Genomic DNA, 18,202 nt, shown 5'->3' on the forward strand with positions numbered 1-18,202 from the left:
TTCCAGAGAAAATTGATGTTTTGGAGGATGGACTGTGTGGTAGCTAGCTTGCTGTAGTCATTAGGAATGGCGGCTCCTAATCTCGAGAGCCAGATTTAATTGGCCGTTCCTCCACATGCAGACAGCTAGTCACAGTTCTCTTAGAGCTGTTCTCATAGAGCATATCTCTAGGGGGGAAGGAAGGGAAGCTGTTTTGAGACTCTTTCAAGTAGTGAAAACCAAGGTATAAAAGCCTTCTTCTTCTTTTGGTACTGTACTCCACTGAGGGCCCTGTCCCATCCCCCTCTGAGTTCCATCCCCAAATCTTCAGAAGTGCCCCAGCCTGGATCTGGCCACTCTCCCTTCCTTCCCCTGCTGGCAGCCAGTCAGGAACTGGCAACCCTAGCTGGCAAACGATTAGCAAGCAATCCAGGTTGTCTGGATTTAAGGAACTTGCATAGGACAATCCTACCCTACAGTGTGCACTTTAGGTGCCCAATGCCAAAGGGCTCAAATGTTTAGAGAGGCATGAACAGAACTAAACAATATGGGAGGAGTGGAGTTAAAGAATTGGGTCCAGGCTCCCCAGATGCAGCTTGGATGGCTGCTGCAGAGAATGACGTTTACAAAAAGAAAGAAGATCCAACGTGGGCTTAAAACACCACCATACAGAGAGGGAGGGCTCCTGTGCCCACCCCCCTGCTGTATTCTCATGCTGAAATCATGCTTCAAGAGCTATTTCCTCCTTTTGGACATTTTATTTATTTTTATTTATTTAGATTTCTATACCGCCCATTTCTTTGCAGCTCTGGGTGGTTATCTTATCTGGGTCTTATCTGCATAGACTCTGGAGCAACAAAAATAGAGAAATCATTAGTGCATTTTAAAGGTATAGGTATCCCCTGTGCAAGCACTGGGTCATCTGACCCTTGGGGTGACGCCCTCTAGCGTTTTCATGGCAGACTCAATACGGGGTGGTTTGCCAGTGCCTTCCCCAGTCATTACCGTTTACCCCCCAGCAAGCTGGGTACTCATTTTACCGACCTCGGAAGGATGGAAGGCTGAGTCAACCTTGAGCCGGCTGCTGGGATTGAACTCCCAGCCTTACAGGCAGAGCTTTCAGACTGCATGTCTGCTGCCTTACCACTCTGCGCCACAAGAGGCTCTTCTTAGTGCATTTTAGCCATGGGGAAATTGCTGAATGGAGGAAGGCATACGCCTTCCTTCCTTCTGTGGCAGCATTTTAAGCAGTTTGGCCTTTTATTTTACTTTTTTAATTTATATTTATTTATTCCATTTGTATACGGTCCCTCACAGACTTGCCATCTCAGAGTGGTGAAGATTAAAATGTAGCACTTACAAATCATTAAAATATAAGACCATCCATTAATTTAAAATTATTAAATCCTTAAAAATGCAATACAATAGCTCTCCACACCAGTAGGTATGTTATTCCATTTCATTTCTGGCATTGTCATTATACAGTGAGAGTGTGAGAAGAGAAGAAGATGGAGAGGGAAGAGAAGGGCCCAGTTGATGGTTCGTGATTCCCATACCTATTGCAGATCCTTCAGAATTTCAGCGAGTTCTGACAGGGCCCTGATCTCATTGGGGAGCTTGTTCCACCAGGCAGGTGCTAGGGCAGAAAAGGCCCTGGCCTTAGTCAAAGCCAACCAGACTTCTTTAGGGCCAGGGATCCTCAGCTGGCTGATATTACAGGAGTTGTGTGCTCTCTGAGAAATGTATTCAGGGAGGTGGTCCCTCATAATTAAGGTCTAGACAGTATAAGGCTTGAAGGTAAGAACCAAACATTGAACTGGATCCAGAATTCTACTGGAAACCAATGAGCTGCTGCAGCACAGATTTTACATAGGTTCTCCATGGAGTTTGTGTAAGAATCCGGGCAGCTGCATTTTGGACCAGCTGAAATTTCCATAGGAGAGACAAGGGTAGACCCGCATAGAGCAGGTTACAGTAATCAAGTAATCAGAGAGGCATCTGGTTGAAAATCCATCTGGAATAGAGCTGGGTATCATTCAAATATTGGTGACACCCAATCCCAAAGCTCCAGACCAGCTGGCCTAGAGGGCACATGACGTTGAATAACATTGAGGAGGGAATAACACTCTGCAGGACCCCACAAAGGAGTTAGCAGTACTGCAATCAATCTTCCCAGATTACAGCCCTCTATCCTCAACCATGGAGAAAGGAGGTGACCCACTGAAGGGCAGTCCCTTGAATCCCCAATTGATGTGGTGGCAAGCAAGAAGCTTGTGGTCTACCATGATGAACGCTTTTATTTTGTGAAATCCTTTCCCCACAGCTGCTGTGTGGCTAAAGGGAACCCAGTTCTTTAAAAACAACAAGGTGTTATTTGGCCCTGTGTTAGAGGGCTAATGTGAGAAGGAGGAGGAACTGCTCTTATAAGTCTGAACCTGACTGTCAGATTTATTGTGTTGGCAATCAGTAAAGCAATGCCTTCCTTGCAAACCAGAAAGGATGTCCTTAACATTTATTTGAAATGCACGTTTCTGTTCGGTTGTTTTTATCTTTCACCACAAAGTCTAATTCATATGTTGTGATGATGAGACACAAATGATAGGATCACATTATCAGCTGCAAAAATTTTGGTGGCAGTAATTAAATTAAAAGGGAATAATGGAAGGTTGATTCAGTGTGATACTGCTTGTGGCCTGGTGGCCATGAAAGAAATGCCCTTTAGATAAGAAGAACTACAGGTGAATAAGTAGTTGAAACACATGCACTTTGACTTTCATGCCAACTCAGGCTTGCTCAGAATAGAGAGCTAAATAAGGACATCAATTGGCAATGGAAAATGACCCTCAAGTCACAGCCAACTTATGGTCACCCCATGGGGGTTTTGAGACAAGTGCTTTGAGATAGCTCTGGACTAAGGGCTGCCTCCTCTGGTCATTGTGCTGAAGCCTTATCTTTCTGTGTCCTTACTTGTGTCCTGTAGAGGTAGAGGTCAAATCAAAGAATGAATGAATGAATGAATGAATGAATGAATGAATGAATGAATGAATGAATGAATGAATGAATGAATGAAAAACAGCAGTAGACTGACATGGCTGCCTCACTAAATAAATGCTTTTAAGGTACTAAAATTAAAGACACATGATCTTTTTTTGTTGTTGTTTTTACTGCTTTTCACTTGACTGTGTCTGCTCATGTAGGGTAGGTAGAAGTTATCTGAAAAAATCAGTTTGGTTGGAATATATCTTTGGTCAAGATGTTTCTTTGGTTGGGAAAGTCTATATCTTTTCATTAGAATGTGTGGGACCTTGAACATTGACTATTGTTTGAACAGGCTCTGTGTAGGAGTAACTTTGTTAAATCAAGCTAGTTACCGTTCTCAGTGAAGAAATGAATTTCCATTGTAGTGAAATTTATGGCTGCAGAATGGCTACTGATAATTCATTTTTCCTGTGTGATAAACACTGCAGCATTTTACAGGTGAAGTTTTCCCCATTTCATTCATGTTTTCATCCCCTCTCCTCCCCAATCTACAGGATTTGCCATTCTCCAAGCAATTATGGAAGCGGCTGTACAAAATAACTGGCAAGTGACAGCTCGATCCGTGGGAAGTATAAAGGATGTTCAAGAGTTTAAGGCAATCATTGAGGAAATGGACAAACGGCAGGAAAAAAGATACTTGATAGACTGTGAAGTAGAAAGAATAAACACAATTTTGGAACAGGTACGTGATACTCAGGCTTGCTTTCTGTGGCATATGTATGGGCTGCATTCAGACATCATGATAAGCCAAACCCTGGTTTGTTGTAACAGCAAATTGTGGTTTGTTGTAACAGTGGGATACAGAAACAGCAGTTTGCTGAGTGGCAACACTGTCTGTAACTGACTAACTACAGGATTGGCATTACAGTGAAGTGCCTTCCCTGCCAGGAGGCAGGAAAGAAACTGGAATTTGTGCATGAACTGGGCCTAACTGGAGGTTGTCATTCAAACCAGAGCTTAGACCAGAAGTTTCTAAACTTGCCAAATTTGTGAACGCTTTTGGAACTTTAAAAAAGGTAGCAGAAATCACTGTACAATCAGATGTTGGGAGGGTCCACAAAAATGGGATGTTTCAAGCCAAGCTGTAGTAACCAAGCTAATGGGTGTTCCCTAAAGCTGTAGGTACTGTCTCGTGGGCTGTTTGAAAGCCCTTCCTGTCCTGAAATGACAGAGGGAAGCACAGATTGGTTGTAGCAATGGGATGGCACTGAAAGCAGTCTGTCTCCGCTGGGTCTCAGTGAGATGTGGAGCTACCATAAAATAACTGATGAAAGTGCAGTAAGATGTAAGAACACCACCTTACATGTCAGGCATTATGAGCATTCTTGCATGGAACCTGCTGCCCAACTGTCATCCATTCAGAAATAACTGCTCTCTTTCTATCTTTTTATGGTGGACAAAGGAAGATATGGTCTTACAAGGTGTGCCTTTTGGTTCATGGAACCATGATTTGACCCTAACCACTGATGGGCTGGGGGGCTCATTGTTTGGATAGATCCATCCAGGGTCTTTGGTCAGTCACTGAACAACAGTTCCATATGAATTTTTTTTGGAATTACATGCAGTGCATTTAGCCTTAATTCATTTTGCAGACATTTTACAGGGCAAGAAGGTGTTGATCCAAACAGACCATACCTTCTGCATGTTTTACCTAAACAAGCAGGGAGGAGTGTCATCCTGGTGCCTTTGCCGCAAGGCCATGAAAATTTGGGAATCAGCCATCAGGCTAGACATAGATTTCAGGGTCATTCATGTAGCAGAAGTAGCGAACGTCCAAGCAGATGCTCTGAGCAGGTCGTTCGTACAACCGTATTACTGGTCCCTGAAATACAACTTCCTGTTGCCAATTCCAGGACAGTGGTGATTTCCAGCAATCAATCTATTTGCCTCCCCTCTGTCAGCCAAGTGCCAACAATTTTGCTACATTGCAGGAATGGGTCTCAACTCAATGGGGATGCGTTCCAATTTCAGTGGGAAAGAACCCTGTTCTATGCTCCCCCTCCCTTGCCACTCCTTCCCAGGGTTCTGCAGAAGGTGCAGATGGATATAACCTCCATGATCCTAATTGCACCGGACTGGCCATGCCAGTGTTGATACCCGATTCTTCTAGGCCTCGCAGCAGGTCAGAACTTTCCCTTCCCTGACAGCCCGGACCTCTTGTCCTTCCTCCCCCCCCCCCCCCCCAATGTGTGTCTGCACACAAGACCTCAATGAACAACGGTTACAGGTAAGTGAAACCCCATTTACCACATTCCTAGGCAAGTAGAAGGTTGGCTGGCTGAGAAAGACAGGCAAAAAATAACTTGAAGGACATAAAAATGAAGACATTTTTTGGATTTCAGTAGATCTTGGAGCTTTATGGTAAGCAGTGGTATAGGATCACCTGTAGAGTTATGATTTTCAGGGCCACAAGGATTGTGACCAGTGGTATAAATACCTTAGCATTAAAATTTCATAGATGTGAAGAAATAAGGTACTGGCCTGTTTAGGAATGTTACCTAATTTCACAGACGCATCATTTTGACTTGAAAATCTCAATTTAGCTTTCCTTTCTCCCTTGTGCAAAATGAGCCCACAAGTCTTATGCTGTTTTCTGTTTCTTTGAGTCAGGTTTTTCCCCCCTATAACATTTGTTCAAATTTTAATGGTATCTTTGCATCTGTTCTGCTTCAGTGGTTTAAAATGGCATAAAAGAAAGGACTAGGAAATGCTATAAACATATATAGACAGAATGGAAAGTTTCATAATGGCAATGTGCAAAAATGGAAAATATTGGGAATGGTTATAGCATCAAGCACTGCTATTGTATAAATGCCCGTTAACATATTTAAATATATACCATTGTTTTATCCACATAAAAATTAAATGATTGTGCATAGTGCACATTTGATTCAGTTTTATAGTCCTGAAGCAGCTATAAGATCCTTGGATAAAATCCTACTACTTTTGAAATGTAGTTCCATATATATAGCCTAGAGTGAAATTAGAGTAACATTTGAAAACGTGTGTGTGTGTGTGTGTGTGTGTGTGTGTGTGTGTGCATGCATGCGCTTATTGAGAAGTCTTATTGAGTTCAGCAAATTTTGTTTCCCGGAAAATATGCTTAGGATTGCAACCCCTAAATTTCTTGAAGTGTTAGCATATTTTCCAAAGAAACTTTTCTGCATTTGACTGATGGCAACCTAGCGTTCTGCCATAAATAAATTGGAATAAGTGGTATGCATGTGAATTGGTTCCGACAGCATTCAGTTTCAATCAAGCCTTGGGTTGCATCTTCTTAAGCAACTGGAATCCTGCTACCTTTGAGGTTAGAAGGAACATTACAAGAGAGCTGTGCTATAAATGCATTGCTTTGGAAAATCCAATGTTACCATAAGTGGGCCCAAATAGTCTTGTTTTAATTCACACTGGAGACTATGTAAATCATCATGATCTTTTGATGCTGATGGTTCCTTTCACCCTCTTACCCCAGGCACCAGAATAGAATTTGACAAATGACATAAAGGGAAATAAAAGTCCAACCTGGAAAACAGGGGCGACTCACAAAGGTTAGGGATAAAACCATATATAGAAAAATAAAAACAATTTATTATTACAGCTAAAAATGTTTAAAACCCATAAAAGAATATTTTATCTATTGGGTACACATAAAAGGGGAGGAAAGATATGACAAATCTAGACAGCATCCTAAAAAGCAAAGACATAACCCTGCCAAGAAAAGTGCGTTTAGTCAAGGCTATGGTCTTCCCAGTTGCAATGTATGGCTGCGAAAGTTGGACCATAAGGAAGGCCGAGCGTCAAAGAATTGAGGCTTTTGAACTCTGGTGCTGGAGAAGACTCTTGCGAGCCCCTTGGACTGCAAGGCGAACAAACCGGTCAGTCCTAGAGGAGATCAGCTCTGACTGCACTTTAGAAGGCCAGATCCTGAAGATGAAACTCAAATACTTTGGCCACCTCATGAGAAGGAAGGACTCCCTGGAGAAGAGCCTAATGCTGGGAGCGATCGAGGGCAAAAGAAGAAGGGGACGACAGAGAATGAGGTGGCTGGATGGAGTCACTGAAGCAGTAGGTGCAAACTTAAATGGACTCCGGGGAATGGTAGAGGACAGGAAGGCCTGGAGGATCATTGTACATGGGGTCACGATGGGTCGGACACAACTTCGCACATAACAACAACACACATAAAACATCTCAGTGTGCACACCACAAATGTCACCATGTTCAAACCTAACACATTTTGATCAAACTGATCTTCCTCCGAGGTCAATATAAAGATACTCACAGTTGTATATGACAGATTTATTTTTCCAATTTTCAACAGTGGGGTAAAAACTTGTGGGTAATAGAAATAATGAGAAATTAGAACTGCTGTTATCCTTGTGCAATTGTGTATAAATTCTAATAATATTTGCTTACTTGGGGTGATTTTGCAGTGTTCTAAAATTCCTAGTTAGTACCCATTTAGCTGCATGAAATTTCCTCGATTTCACACACAAATTGGTTTTTTCTGGTTGCATTAAGACGCACGAACGGTGTTAGAAAGTAACACGCTCACGAAATAAAAACCCTTATCTCTATTAAGCAACTAAAATCAGTTTTGAATGGCCACCTAAGGTGTGTTCAGAACCCTTTAATCCCCCCAACCATGTGGGGTTTCTGAGATACTATTTCTTGTGGGTCTTTTTCCCTCTCCTTCTGATTGCATTAAGACATATGATCATAATTATGATTATGCAGCTCCTCCCCCCCCCCCCAGGGCTTCTGTGAAAGTATTTGAAAAGGCACTATTTCCCACCCCTCCTTTTCTCCTTCATGCTGTACAGGCTTGCCCTGCCCGCTATGCCCCCCAATCATTTCAGCTTTGAAGTACACATTTAATCCAGCAGTACCTTGTTTTATTAAAAGTTTTATTCACACTTCCTTAGATACAAAAAAATCACCAATTCATTAAATTGAACATGTGTTATTGTGCGTGTGCAAAGAAAAAAAGAGGAGAAAAGGAAGGGGCGGGCCTGCCTGCCCCACACCTCCAAATAAAATACAGGAGTACATGGCTCTGAAGTTAATGCAAATGGCATGAAAAGAAAAAAAACTCTTCAGTATTGTCATTTGGAAACTACATGTGCAGATGGCTAGGTGCAAAAGTAAAGTCGACCTTCAGAGGCCAATACAAAGGAGAACTGGAGAAAACGGACTACTGCGAAAATGCCCTGATTTAATCTGTTATGGTTAGTTCTGGTCCTGCAGAGTGTTTGTATTGTCAGAATCCTCAGCCAGCAAATATTATTCTTAATAAATCTGTAACAGCGGGCTCGCTGTTATATAATAACTCGCTAAGGGCTATGTGGGCGGAGAGTGGGCGTGGCTAAAGTTCTGACAGGTCCAGCCAACCAATCTGGAGATATCACTGCCAGTCTACCCCTGGCCACCGCAGGGAGAGGAGGTTGGTAGGGATGCCGAGGGGAATGAGAATAAGGCTTGGACAGGCTGTGCTAGCCCTTTTTGTCCCAAGGCTGTCCTAACTGTTGCGTCATGTCCAACTGTAACTTCCCTCACGTTGCCTCAGAACACTGACAGAGCTGGCGTGCACTGATCCTGCTGAGAGAGGAGGAGGAAGTTGTCCACATAACGCAACCCCCTGCCAGGTTTCCGAAGCTTGCCTGGGGTTAATGGACTGTCTTTTCACATGCCATTATCAGACATTATGATGGATTTGTTCTCCCATTGCTGGGCTGGTTGGGCAGTGTATTTCTTCGCTTTTGGCATCTGTGTAGTCACACGGATAGACCTTCTAAGATCTGTCCAGTTTCTTTTCTGTTGTATTTCTGAGATGTGTAATTTCAGTAGGTCTCCAGTTTTTACCTGGAAGCTGGCATCTTTTGAGATTCCTAGTGTGCTGTGAGATTCTGCCACCCCACCCACCTTGCCAGTAAACAGGCTTCTCTCCAGGGAACTCAAGTGAGTTCTGCTGTGGTCTGATTTCAGTGGATCTCCAGTTCTCACCTGGAGGCTGGTACCCAATAATTGCTGAGGTAGCCAGCCACAGCTCTCCCCTGTAGCTCTGCCATGCATCCCTTTTCTCCATGGCAGACTAGGAACTGCTCTGTGTGAAGATGAGCTGTAATTCTTGTTTATTCCCATAATCTCCTGCCATGAAGGTGGCATCTGTGAGTGAGAGTCCCCTCTCTGTTTTGTTAAAGTTCACATTTCCATCTTAGGGGCACCCGAAGAGGGTGGCCCCATCTGGCCCCATTGTATCCAATGGAGTGAGAGTAGAACAGAAAATCTAAATTCCCACCATAGGAAAATCAGTATGATTGAAACATGTTAGGTTTGAACATGTTGGCATTTGTGGTGTACATACTGATATGTTTTATGTGTGCCCAATAGATAAGATATCCTTTTATGCTTTTTAAATATTTTTGAGCTCTAATAATAAATTAGTCATATTTTTCTATATATTCTTTTATCTCTAACCTTTGTGGTTCTCACCAGAAAAGTATTTAACCTGAAAGTTGCTTGGAGTCTGGATTTAGTCCATAGGAAATGTTACGGGTCAACATGTGCTGATGTATAGATTACCTCTTGTAAGGTTTTTATTTAATATTTAGAAAGATTTAGATTAGATAGAAGAAGAAGGGCTGGTTTTTGTACCCAGCTATTTACTACTCAAAGGAGTCTCAAAGTTGCTTATAATCACCTTCCCTTCCTTTCCCTGCAACAGACACCCTCTGAGGTAGGTGAGGTTGAAAGAGCTCTGAGAGTGGTTCAAGGTCCGAGCTCCAAGAGTGGTCCGAGGGAGCCCCTGGCAGTTGCGCGGAGCGCGGCTGCCTGGGGCTCCCTGCCCGGCGGCCTGACGCGGCAAGAGGCACAAAGCGTCAGGCCGCCCCCCGAGGGAGCCCCCGGCAGTCGCGCAGATCGTGGCTGCCGGGGGCTCCCTTGCCTAGTGAGGAAGAGAATGGCCGCCCCGCCGCCAGCACCGCATAGGCTGTGCCGCCGCCGATGCCACCCCGCCACCAGCTCCGCGTAGGCTGCGCCGCCGGGGGGGGGAGGATGACCCACCTCCACCTCACGCGGAACCCCCCTAGAGTCCACCCCCTCACCCCGTGGCCATCGACAGCCGCCCCCTCACTGTCCAAACCCCTGCTAGCGCCCGCTGCATTCCAAGAGCAGCGGGCTTATTTACTAGTACAATATATAAATAAATAAATCCTAGAGTTTGGCACAGGTTCTGGGTCTAAGTATTCATCCTTCAATGTGTGTAAAGATGTGGAAATGTCTCCTTATCCCTTAGAAACTGCAAATCTGAATTACTGTTGCACGGCCAGTTCAGTTATTATCCACAATTACACAACATTGTCCCTATTCAAACAGAGGTATAAATGAGTATGGGTCTGGATCAGTGCAGCATAGCTATCTCAATGGCTTATGCCTTTAAGCCAACTGGTTTTCCTCTTCTGGATCCATGAATCATAATCACAGGTCTGCTGCGTGGTCCAGCAATAGCATAGCAGTAGCAGCAGCTGCAATCCATGTACAATGTGCATTTGCTTTTGTTTTATACAAGCTCTCAAGTTACATTCAGCACATGTGCAACTGAACATGTGACTGAAACCGCACGTTTCATTTGTAAAAGTGAACACACATTGGCTCTTTCTTACAAACAGGTGCATGCATATACATGCCAGGTGTATGTGCACTCACTGTCATATCAATAGGGCTACTGAATATGTGGTTCTCCAGTTCAGAGCAGAAATGATTTGTTGTTGGGAATTCTTTTTGGTATTCTCAATAAACCTTTCCAGTGGCTTCAGACACCGTAGCAGATCTGAAAGCTCTAGGAAAAGGTCAGCCAACAAGAAAAAAATATATCCTTCCTCAGAGCTGAAAGGTTCCACTCTTGTTTCACAGTTAGAAGGATTATAGTGAAGGCGTTATCTTAAATCCACGAGGCTGAGCTCCAGTGAGGCACAGGAACATAGGTGTGAAACATAGGAAGAACTTTACTGGCAAAATCATGTATTCAGATACATCATTCTCTGTTTAGCCTGTTTGCCAATCAGAAGCTTGAGCAAAACCTGTCTGTCATATGTTGAGCCATAGGAGCATTGGAGGGCAATCCTTGCTCCTTCAGTGGACAAAATGCTAAGAGGTAACATGGAGAGAACAAAGCCCTTCTTCTTCCTGTCCAGGAGCCAGTGGCCATTGCCTTCCTGAATCAAAGGCCCTAGGTAAGTCACTGAAAACTTGCCCAGGCATGTCTTTGGAACTGGCTGTAGTTCTTTCTCCTGCAACCACTTGTCTCTGTTGAGCACACAACCAGGAAAATTTAAACCTCACAACATATAGCCCTACAAGGTAGGCCTTCCCCCAGATTACCTGCTAATTGCACTCCAACATTTGTGAGATCTTTAGTCCTAAGTGAGGGGTTGCAAGGGAAGCTCCTGAGAGATCTCTGGCTCACAAGTGGAAATCAGGATTGAGATATCCCCCCCCCCCCAGTTTACCATTGACAATTTACTTTCCCTGCCCCCTTTTCCTTTGCCAGCTTTTGTTTCATTCTGTCCAGTTAAAGTCTTTATCTCCACATAAAGTAAATTAGAAAGAAAGTTTTAGGGAAATGGAAACGCTTCTTAGATCTCTGGAGTAGGGATACTCATAGGCAACTGTACTTCACTGATAATGCAGTGCCATGGGAAAGGATAACTTTGGATTTGCATATTTCAGATTATTTTCCCCCTCTGTGTTTAGAAGATGTACCCAGCAAAAAGGAAGGGATGCTGGAATATCAATGAAATACACAGAGTTAATGCTTTGCATTAAGTCTGCGGGTTCAGTGATCACAGGCTCACCACAGCACAGATAAAGCTGTTCTGACCGAGCCCTGATATCAGGACTCTCTCAGCCTCACTCACCTCAGAGGGTGTCTGTTGTGGGGAGAGGAAAGGGAAGGCGACTGTAAGCCACTTTGAGCCTCCTTCGGGTAGATATAAGCAGCATATAAGAACCAACTCTTCTTCCATGAGCTTTATCTATGTTTTTAAGTTTTAACTTTAGAAGCTGTGCACAATGTTAATATAATTTGATTATTTATATTTTGTGGACATCTAATCATTTGGGCCCTAATTGAATTGAGAAACACTTGGAGACTTTGAGGGTAGACCTGGGAGTGGGTGGGGAGAAACCTCAGAGCTGTATAATGCCATGGAGTCCATCGTACAAAGCAGTCATTTCCTCCACTGGAACTGATCTCTGTGGCCTGGAGATTAGGAGTAATAGTGAGAGATCCCCAGATGCCACTTGGAGGTTGGCAACCCTAATTACTGTCATTTCCAGTTAAGGAAATAACAAAAGAGGGAACAAAGTAACCCAGCCTGTGTGCACAAATTAGGAACCTAAAAAGTTGAGCAGCAGCAGAATAAGTATAAAAAATTAAAATGTTAATGTGCCATTTTGAAGAAATCTGTAACCATTGATAAAGCTGCTAAGGGAGGAGCTGGGACTCACTGCCTACCCACCAATCAAGTAATCTGTCAAGGCCGTCCCATTCCTGATTCACCATCTGTCCAACAAATGGCCAGTTAGGAAGGATGTCCCACCCTGGGTTGCATACCCCTCCAACTTCTTCGGTAAGCAGGAGCTGCAAGCGAGGCCAGAGGGTCTGGGACTGTGGGCTGCTGGGGGGAAGGGAGCACCCGCTGCCCCTGAGCAGCTCCAGCCACAGCCTTGCGGGACCGCCTATCTCCTTATGCCCCCCACAGGATGCTACGCTTTGTGGTTTGGAATCTGCTGGCTGTCCTGGGCCCCCGGGATGTTGGCCTGGCCTTGACCAGGGCCAGGGCCTTTTGAGCCCTGATTGCAACATGATTGAATGAGTTCCCCAAAGAGCTACGGGCCGTCCGCAGATAAGTAGGGCCCAAGCCGCGTATAGCCTTTAAGGTTAATACCAATACATTGAACTTGATCTGGAAACAGACTGGTAACCAATGAAGTTGACAAAGAATTGGCTAAATATGGGCCGTCCAAGATGTCCTAGTCAGGACCCCAGCAGCTGCAATTTGGACCAGCTGTAATTTCTGGGTCAAAGCCAAGGGTAGGCCCGCATAGAATGAGTTAAAAATGTCTAACCTGGAAGTGACTGTTGTATGGATCATCATGGCCAAGTGTTCAGAGAATTGGTAGGGCACTAGTAGTTGTGCTTGGCACAGATGAAAAATGCCACCTGGGCTACCATTGAAAGAGAGACATCAAAGGCCACACCCATATTCCTTGCTGTCAGTGCAGGTGTTAATTGCATCCCATCCAGGCATGGGAGATGCACTTCCTAATCCTGTCCTCATCTACCGAGTCACAGGACCTCCGTCTTGGAGGGGTTGAGTTTCTGGCGGCTCTGGCTGAGTCACCCAGCCACTGCTTTCAAATGTATCCAGAGGGGAGTCCATCCATCCTTCCATCAGAGCTGGGTGTCATCTACATATTGATGACAACCCAGCCCATAACTCTGGACCAGCTGGGCTAGAGGGCTCATATAGGTGTTGAACAATGTGGGAGAGAGAATCACTCCCTGTGGTACTACACATGGGAGCCCAAGGGGGTCTGATAACTCATCCCCCACAGCGACCCTCTGCATCTGGTTTTGGAGAAAGGCCATTGCAGCCATTGTAGCACAGTCTTTCTAATCCCGGCTCCGGTTCAGAAAGATAGCTTTGCCTTGCCAAGGAAACACATCTTATTTTAAGGCAGAGTGTTTTGGTGTCTGTTTAGACTCAAATTCCCAAAAGGGGAAATAAGAAGGAAGAAGTACATTCAATATCAAAATAGTGAAACATTACAAAGGGGCTTATTCTACAGAGCTTTTGCTTCTTATTAAAAGGAAGCTGGGTGTTGGGGGGTTTTTTAATGCAGTCACAATTAGACCAAGAGGTAACTTTGGGATTAAGTGGAAGCATCCAGGGAACAAAACATTAAGCTGAACAGCAGTGAAGAATGTATTGTCCCAACATGATGAACATATCCCCTAAGGCCTTCAAAATGCCTTTTAAATTTTTATTCTGCCTTTTTATTTTATTTTATTTTTAATTGCCTTTCTTCTGCGTATTTTCTTTCTCCTGTCTTCCTAGCTCTGTTTTGGGGATCCTGTGAGCCCAAACTCTAAACATCATCTGCTGCAATATGTAACACCAGCTGCCTCAATCCCAGACTGTTCCCACCCTAGCACTGAACTTAACATTATTCTTGCATTTCTGGTCTTCTGGTTTGCATGTTTCTTACCATGTTGGTTCTGTAACAGCTAGATGTACATTGTCTGGATCAGGCATCTGCATGCATCTTTCACATCTTATTCTTGATGCCCTGGGGATGAATTGAGGGCTCTAGAGGTAGACAGATCTAGTCAGAAAGGGCTCTTGGTTTCTCAAGTTCCCAGGAGTCTTAGCTGTAATGTTTTCCCTGTCATGGAACTCAGATGTTCTTCTGGAGGGTCCTGACTTGATCTAGCCAGATCCATTCTAGGGTTGGGCCAGGAAAGACCATGACAGATGCTGAAATTTACTTTATGGTATTCCAGTTTTTCAAGGTATGTTTTCATTGGTGCAGCCTAATCTGTTCCACAATATTTCTGGTAAGACCTTCGAGGAGCTTGTTTCGTGGCTTAAGTGCCACTCAGCACTTTATACTCACAAAGGGCAGCTGTCCTGCCCGTGAGGGCCTCCTCATTCAACCAGCTTCCCTGTCCGTCCAGCGGCCAGCCACTCGCCTTCCATCCCCCACCCCTGACCCCCACCCCTCTTCCTCCTTCCACTTTCTTCTGAGACTTGGAGGCTGCAGATCCCTGCTGCCTGAGAGCTACCCCTATCAGTGAGTTCCCTAAGAGTTGCCTTCAGCCTTTCCAGGACCTGGGGGAAGGAGGAAGCCATCCACCGAGTTCTTTCACCCCATCCCAATCCAGTGCCTGTTGGTTTCCTGAATACAATGGGCTTGGCCCCTAGTTGAAGAATAACTTGATGAAACCAAGGAAGATAGCTCCCCAGCAGAAGAGATTCAAGCTCCCTCTCATTTAAATGCAATTAGACACTTACACTTTGTGAGATTACCTTGCTATAAATGGTCTTTCCTGTGGAGGTAAACATATCCTTTGGAATGCTGCCTTGTCATTTAAGCATGGTAACTTTTTGCAAGCATAGAAGGTGTCTAAATTATGCTCCAAATTGCTAAGAGGGTGAGAAAGAGAGTAGGCAGGCAATTTGATTCAAAAAACTAATCTTTCCCACATTTACTTCTGCCAGCGCAAGGCTTACCTTGCTGTCTGTAACTATTCCAGCAACTTATTTTTCTGGCATTTGTACCCACTATTGACTACCTGAACTGTTTTTATTTTCATTTCATTTAGAACATGCAGTAGCCAAGCTTTCTAAGTTGTATGCCGCTTTGAAGAAAATAGTCCATGAATAACCAAGAAACCATTAACCATAATTATGCTTTTACTGAATGTGGTTGATTGTTTTCTCCTATTGGTTATCATTATGATTTCTGTTTCATTATTGTGCATGTTAGTTACTTTTCCTTGTTTTGTGATTCAGTGGCTAGAGCCTTTCTCCTGTGTTTGCTTGATTGATAGGGTTGATAAATCTGGCTTAGAAAATGCCTGGAGACTTCAGCAGGGTGTAATGCCATAGACTCCACTCTTTGAAGCTACCATTTTCTCCAAGGGAAAATGTCACCATCACACAGAGATCATTTGCAGTTCTGGGAGATCCCCAGGAACCACCTGAAAGTTGGCAATCCTCAAGAGAGTCCAGATCAGGAAGAGGGCCGGGGCTTCTGGTTTCCCTATCATGCCTCTATATATGACCTATGCTATGAAGAGATTATTAGAGCACTCCGAAACAGTAACTTCTTAATCCATCAAAATCAGTGGCCTTAGAAGACTTTTTCTTTTTAGGAGTAGACTGTGTATCAACCTATAGTACCTGAAATAGTGGAGAGTACCTTCCAGCAGCCATCTTTAGATGACCTCAGTTTGTCTTAGCAGTAGCCAGTTATTTCAAATTGACCTCTGTTTAAATGAACTGTCATATGCAAATGAATTGATTTTCTCTGAGCAATAGCAACCCTCAGGTCTAGCACATCTGCTTTTTCTTTGAAGAAAGGCTGTATTGAAAGAGAGGACTGTGGTTGTAACATTAATGTCTTTTTTCATCTCCAAATAAAGCATCATGCACTTTGTTATCTGTGCAGGCATTACCTTAATTTCTGCATATGTCTTTGAACTCAAGCATTGAGATGGAAACTTTACTCACAACTAGAATCATGCCTTAATTAGTTTCCAAGGCAACCCCTTCAGAAAGAGGACTCAGTTAAACCAAGTAGGGAGGAGAGGTGGGAAAGAGCATTATCAGATGTGGGAAGAAGTCCGAGAATAGACTTGTGCAAAGAGAGGTTTGTCTGCACTGGTTCTCCTTTTCAAAGATTCTTGTGGGACAAGGAAGAACAAAGCTTCTCCTTCCTTGACCCAGATAGTTCTTTTGATCCTTACATTTTGCAGATTTCTAGTCCATACCTACACATACCTGGGTAATGCCCAGGTATGTGCAGTGGAGAACTGACAGTAGATCTGGTCAACTGAGTTCCTTTCGTTCACAGGGGACCCTCCCAAGATTCCATCAGGACTTTCATATAGGGTCCTGGACCTAGTTCAGGAGAGGTTTCTGAAGGGGAGGTTCCTTCACTAGGTATCAGCATAGGTCCATGGGTAGATTTGACAGACAAGACGACTCCAGTTCCCAGTCAAAGGCCTCGCTTGACCACCCCAATGGGGGGGGGGCTGTCTGGCATGGTTCAAGGATCAGTGGGCATTTCCCATTGTAGACAAGTGGGCTTCAGAAACCTTGACAACGGGCTACAAGATAGAATTCAGTACCATCCCACTAGACAGGTTTATGAGGTCCAGTGCATCCTCAAATGTGCAGAAAAAAGAGCAATTACAAGGTGAGCTATAGACCACCTATTAACCATTAATGCAATAGAGAAGGTTCCAGAATGCAAGCATTTTGAAGGGGTGTACTCTTTTTTTCTTTATGGTCCCCAAATCCAACGGGAACTGGCGTGCAAGTATGTGAACAAATTGGTTTACCTACACAAATTTAGAATGGAGATGCTGAGGACAATAACAGATTCCTTGCAGCACAATGAGTTTTTAACATCAACTTAAAGGAGGCCTATCTTCATGTTCTGATTTGGTCTCAACACAAGAGGTTTCTGAGGTTTTAGGTCGATGGTCAACACTATCAGTACAGGGTGCTCCCTTTTGGGTTGGTGGTAGCCCCAAGGGTGTTTTTGAAGTTGCTAATCAACTAGTGACATTAAGTACCCAGCCAGTGAGGTACTTAACAAAGCCAGAAGGATACCAAGAGAAAACCTGTTAGAAGACAGACCCAAAAGAGAAAACAACAGAACACCACTAGTGGTTACATATAGCTCTCAGCTCAAAACAGTACAATGCATCATCAGTGACTTACAACCTTTACTGGATAATGACAGTTCTCTTTCCCAAGCATGGGGGGGGGGGGTAAACCTTTTCTTTCACACAGACAGCCCCCCAATCTCAAATAACTCCTCACCCACAACAATGCAGCATCCCATGTGAACATGGACACTGGTACTAGAGCTTGCAACAAACCCAGATGACAACTTTGCTGCCATATACACTCCAGTGCCACAATTACTGGACCTAACAACATCACCTATACCATCAAATGTCTATAAACCTGTTCATCTTCCAACTTAGTATATGCCATCAAGTGCCAACAATGCCTCTCTGTTCTCTACATAGGGCAAACAGGTCAAACCCTATGCCAAAGAATTAATGGATCTGACATAAAAACCACAACATTGAAACACATGAGGGGGAACACTTCAACCTTACAGGACATTCAATAAGGGACCTGAAAGTAGCCGTTGTATTGCAAAGAAACTTCAAGAACAGGCTAGAAAGGGAGATTGCAGAAAATGCAAGTTATTACAACACTCAATACTATGGCATATCCAGGACTCAATAGGGACAAAGGTTTTTTATCTAACCTTGTTCAACTTGTGTATCCATATTCCTCACTATTTATTTTGTTTGTGATAATGTGACTGTAAGATATGGCAATGTAATGGAATTTTGAGTTTGACTCCCTGGCCT

General features: G+C 43.9%; 1 protein-coding gene across 10 annotated transcripts in view; it reads left to right on the forward strand.

Annotated features, from left to right (window-relative positions):
- GRIA3 (glutamate ionotropic receptor AMPA type subunit 3) overlaps positions 1-18,202 on the forward strand; it is a 224,019-nt gene that overhangs the window by 120,447 nt on the left and 85,370 nt on the right. For all 10 annotated transcript variants that reach the window (XR_013226333.1, XR_013226334.1, XM_077308701.1 and 7 more), the window contains one exon: positions 3,513-3,700. Coding sequence is in view for 8 of the 10 variants with exons in the window: in XM_077308701.1 (XP_077164816.1) it covers positions 3,513-3,700 (188 nt within the window). In the remaining 2 variants the exon portion in view is untranslated. The remainder of the gene's footprint in view (positions 1-3,512; positions 3,701-18,202) is intronic.

Source organism: Paroedura picta, chromosome 13, assembly GCF_049243985.1.
Source record: "Paroedura picta isolate Pp20150507F chromosome 13, Ppicta_v3.0, whole genome shotgun sequence".
Taxonomy (NCBI): domain Eukaryota; kingdom Metazoa; phylum Chordata; class Lepidosauria; order Squamata; family Gekkonidae; genus Paroedura; species Paroedura picta.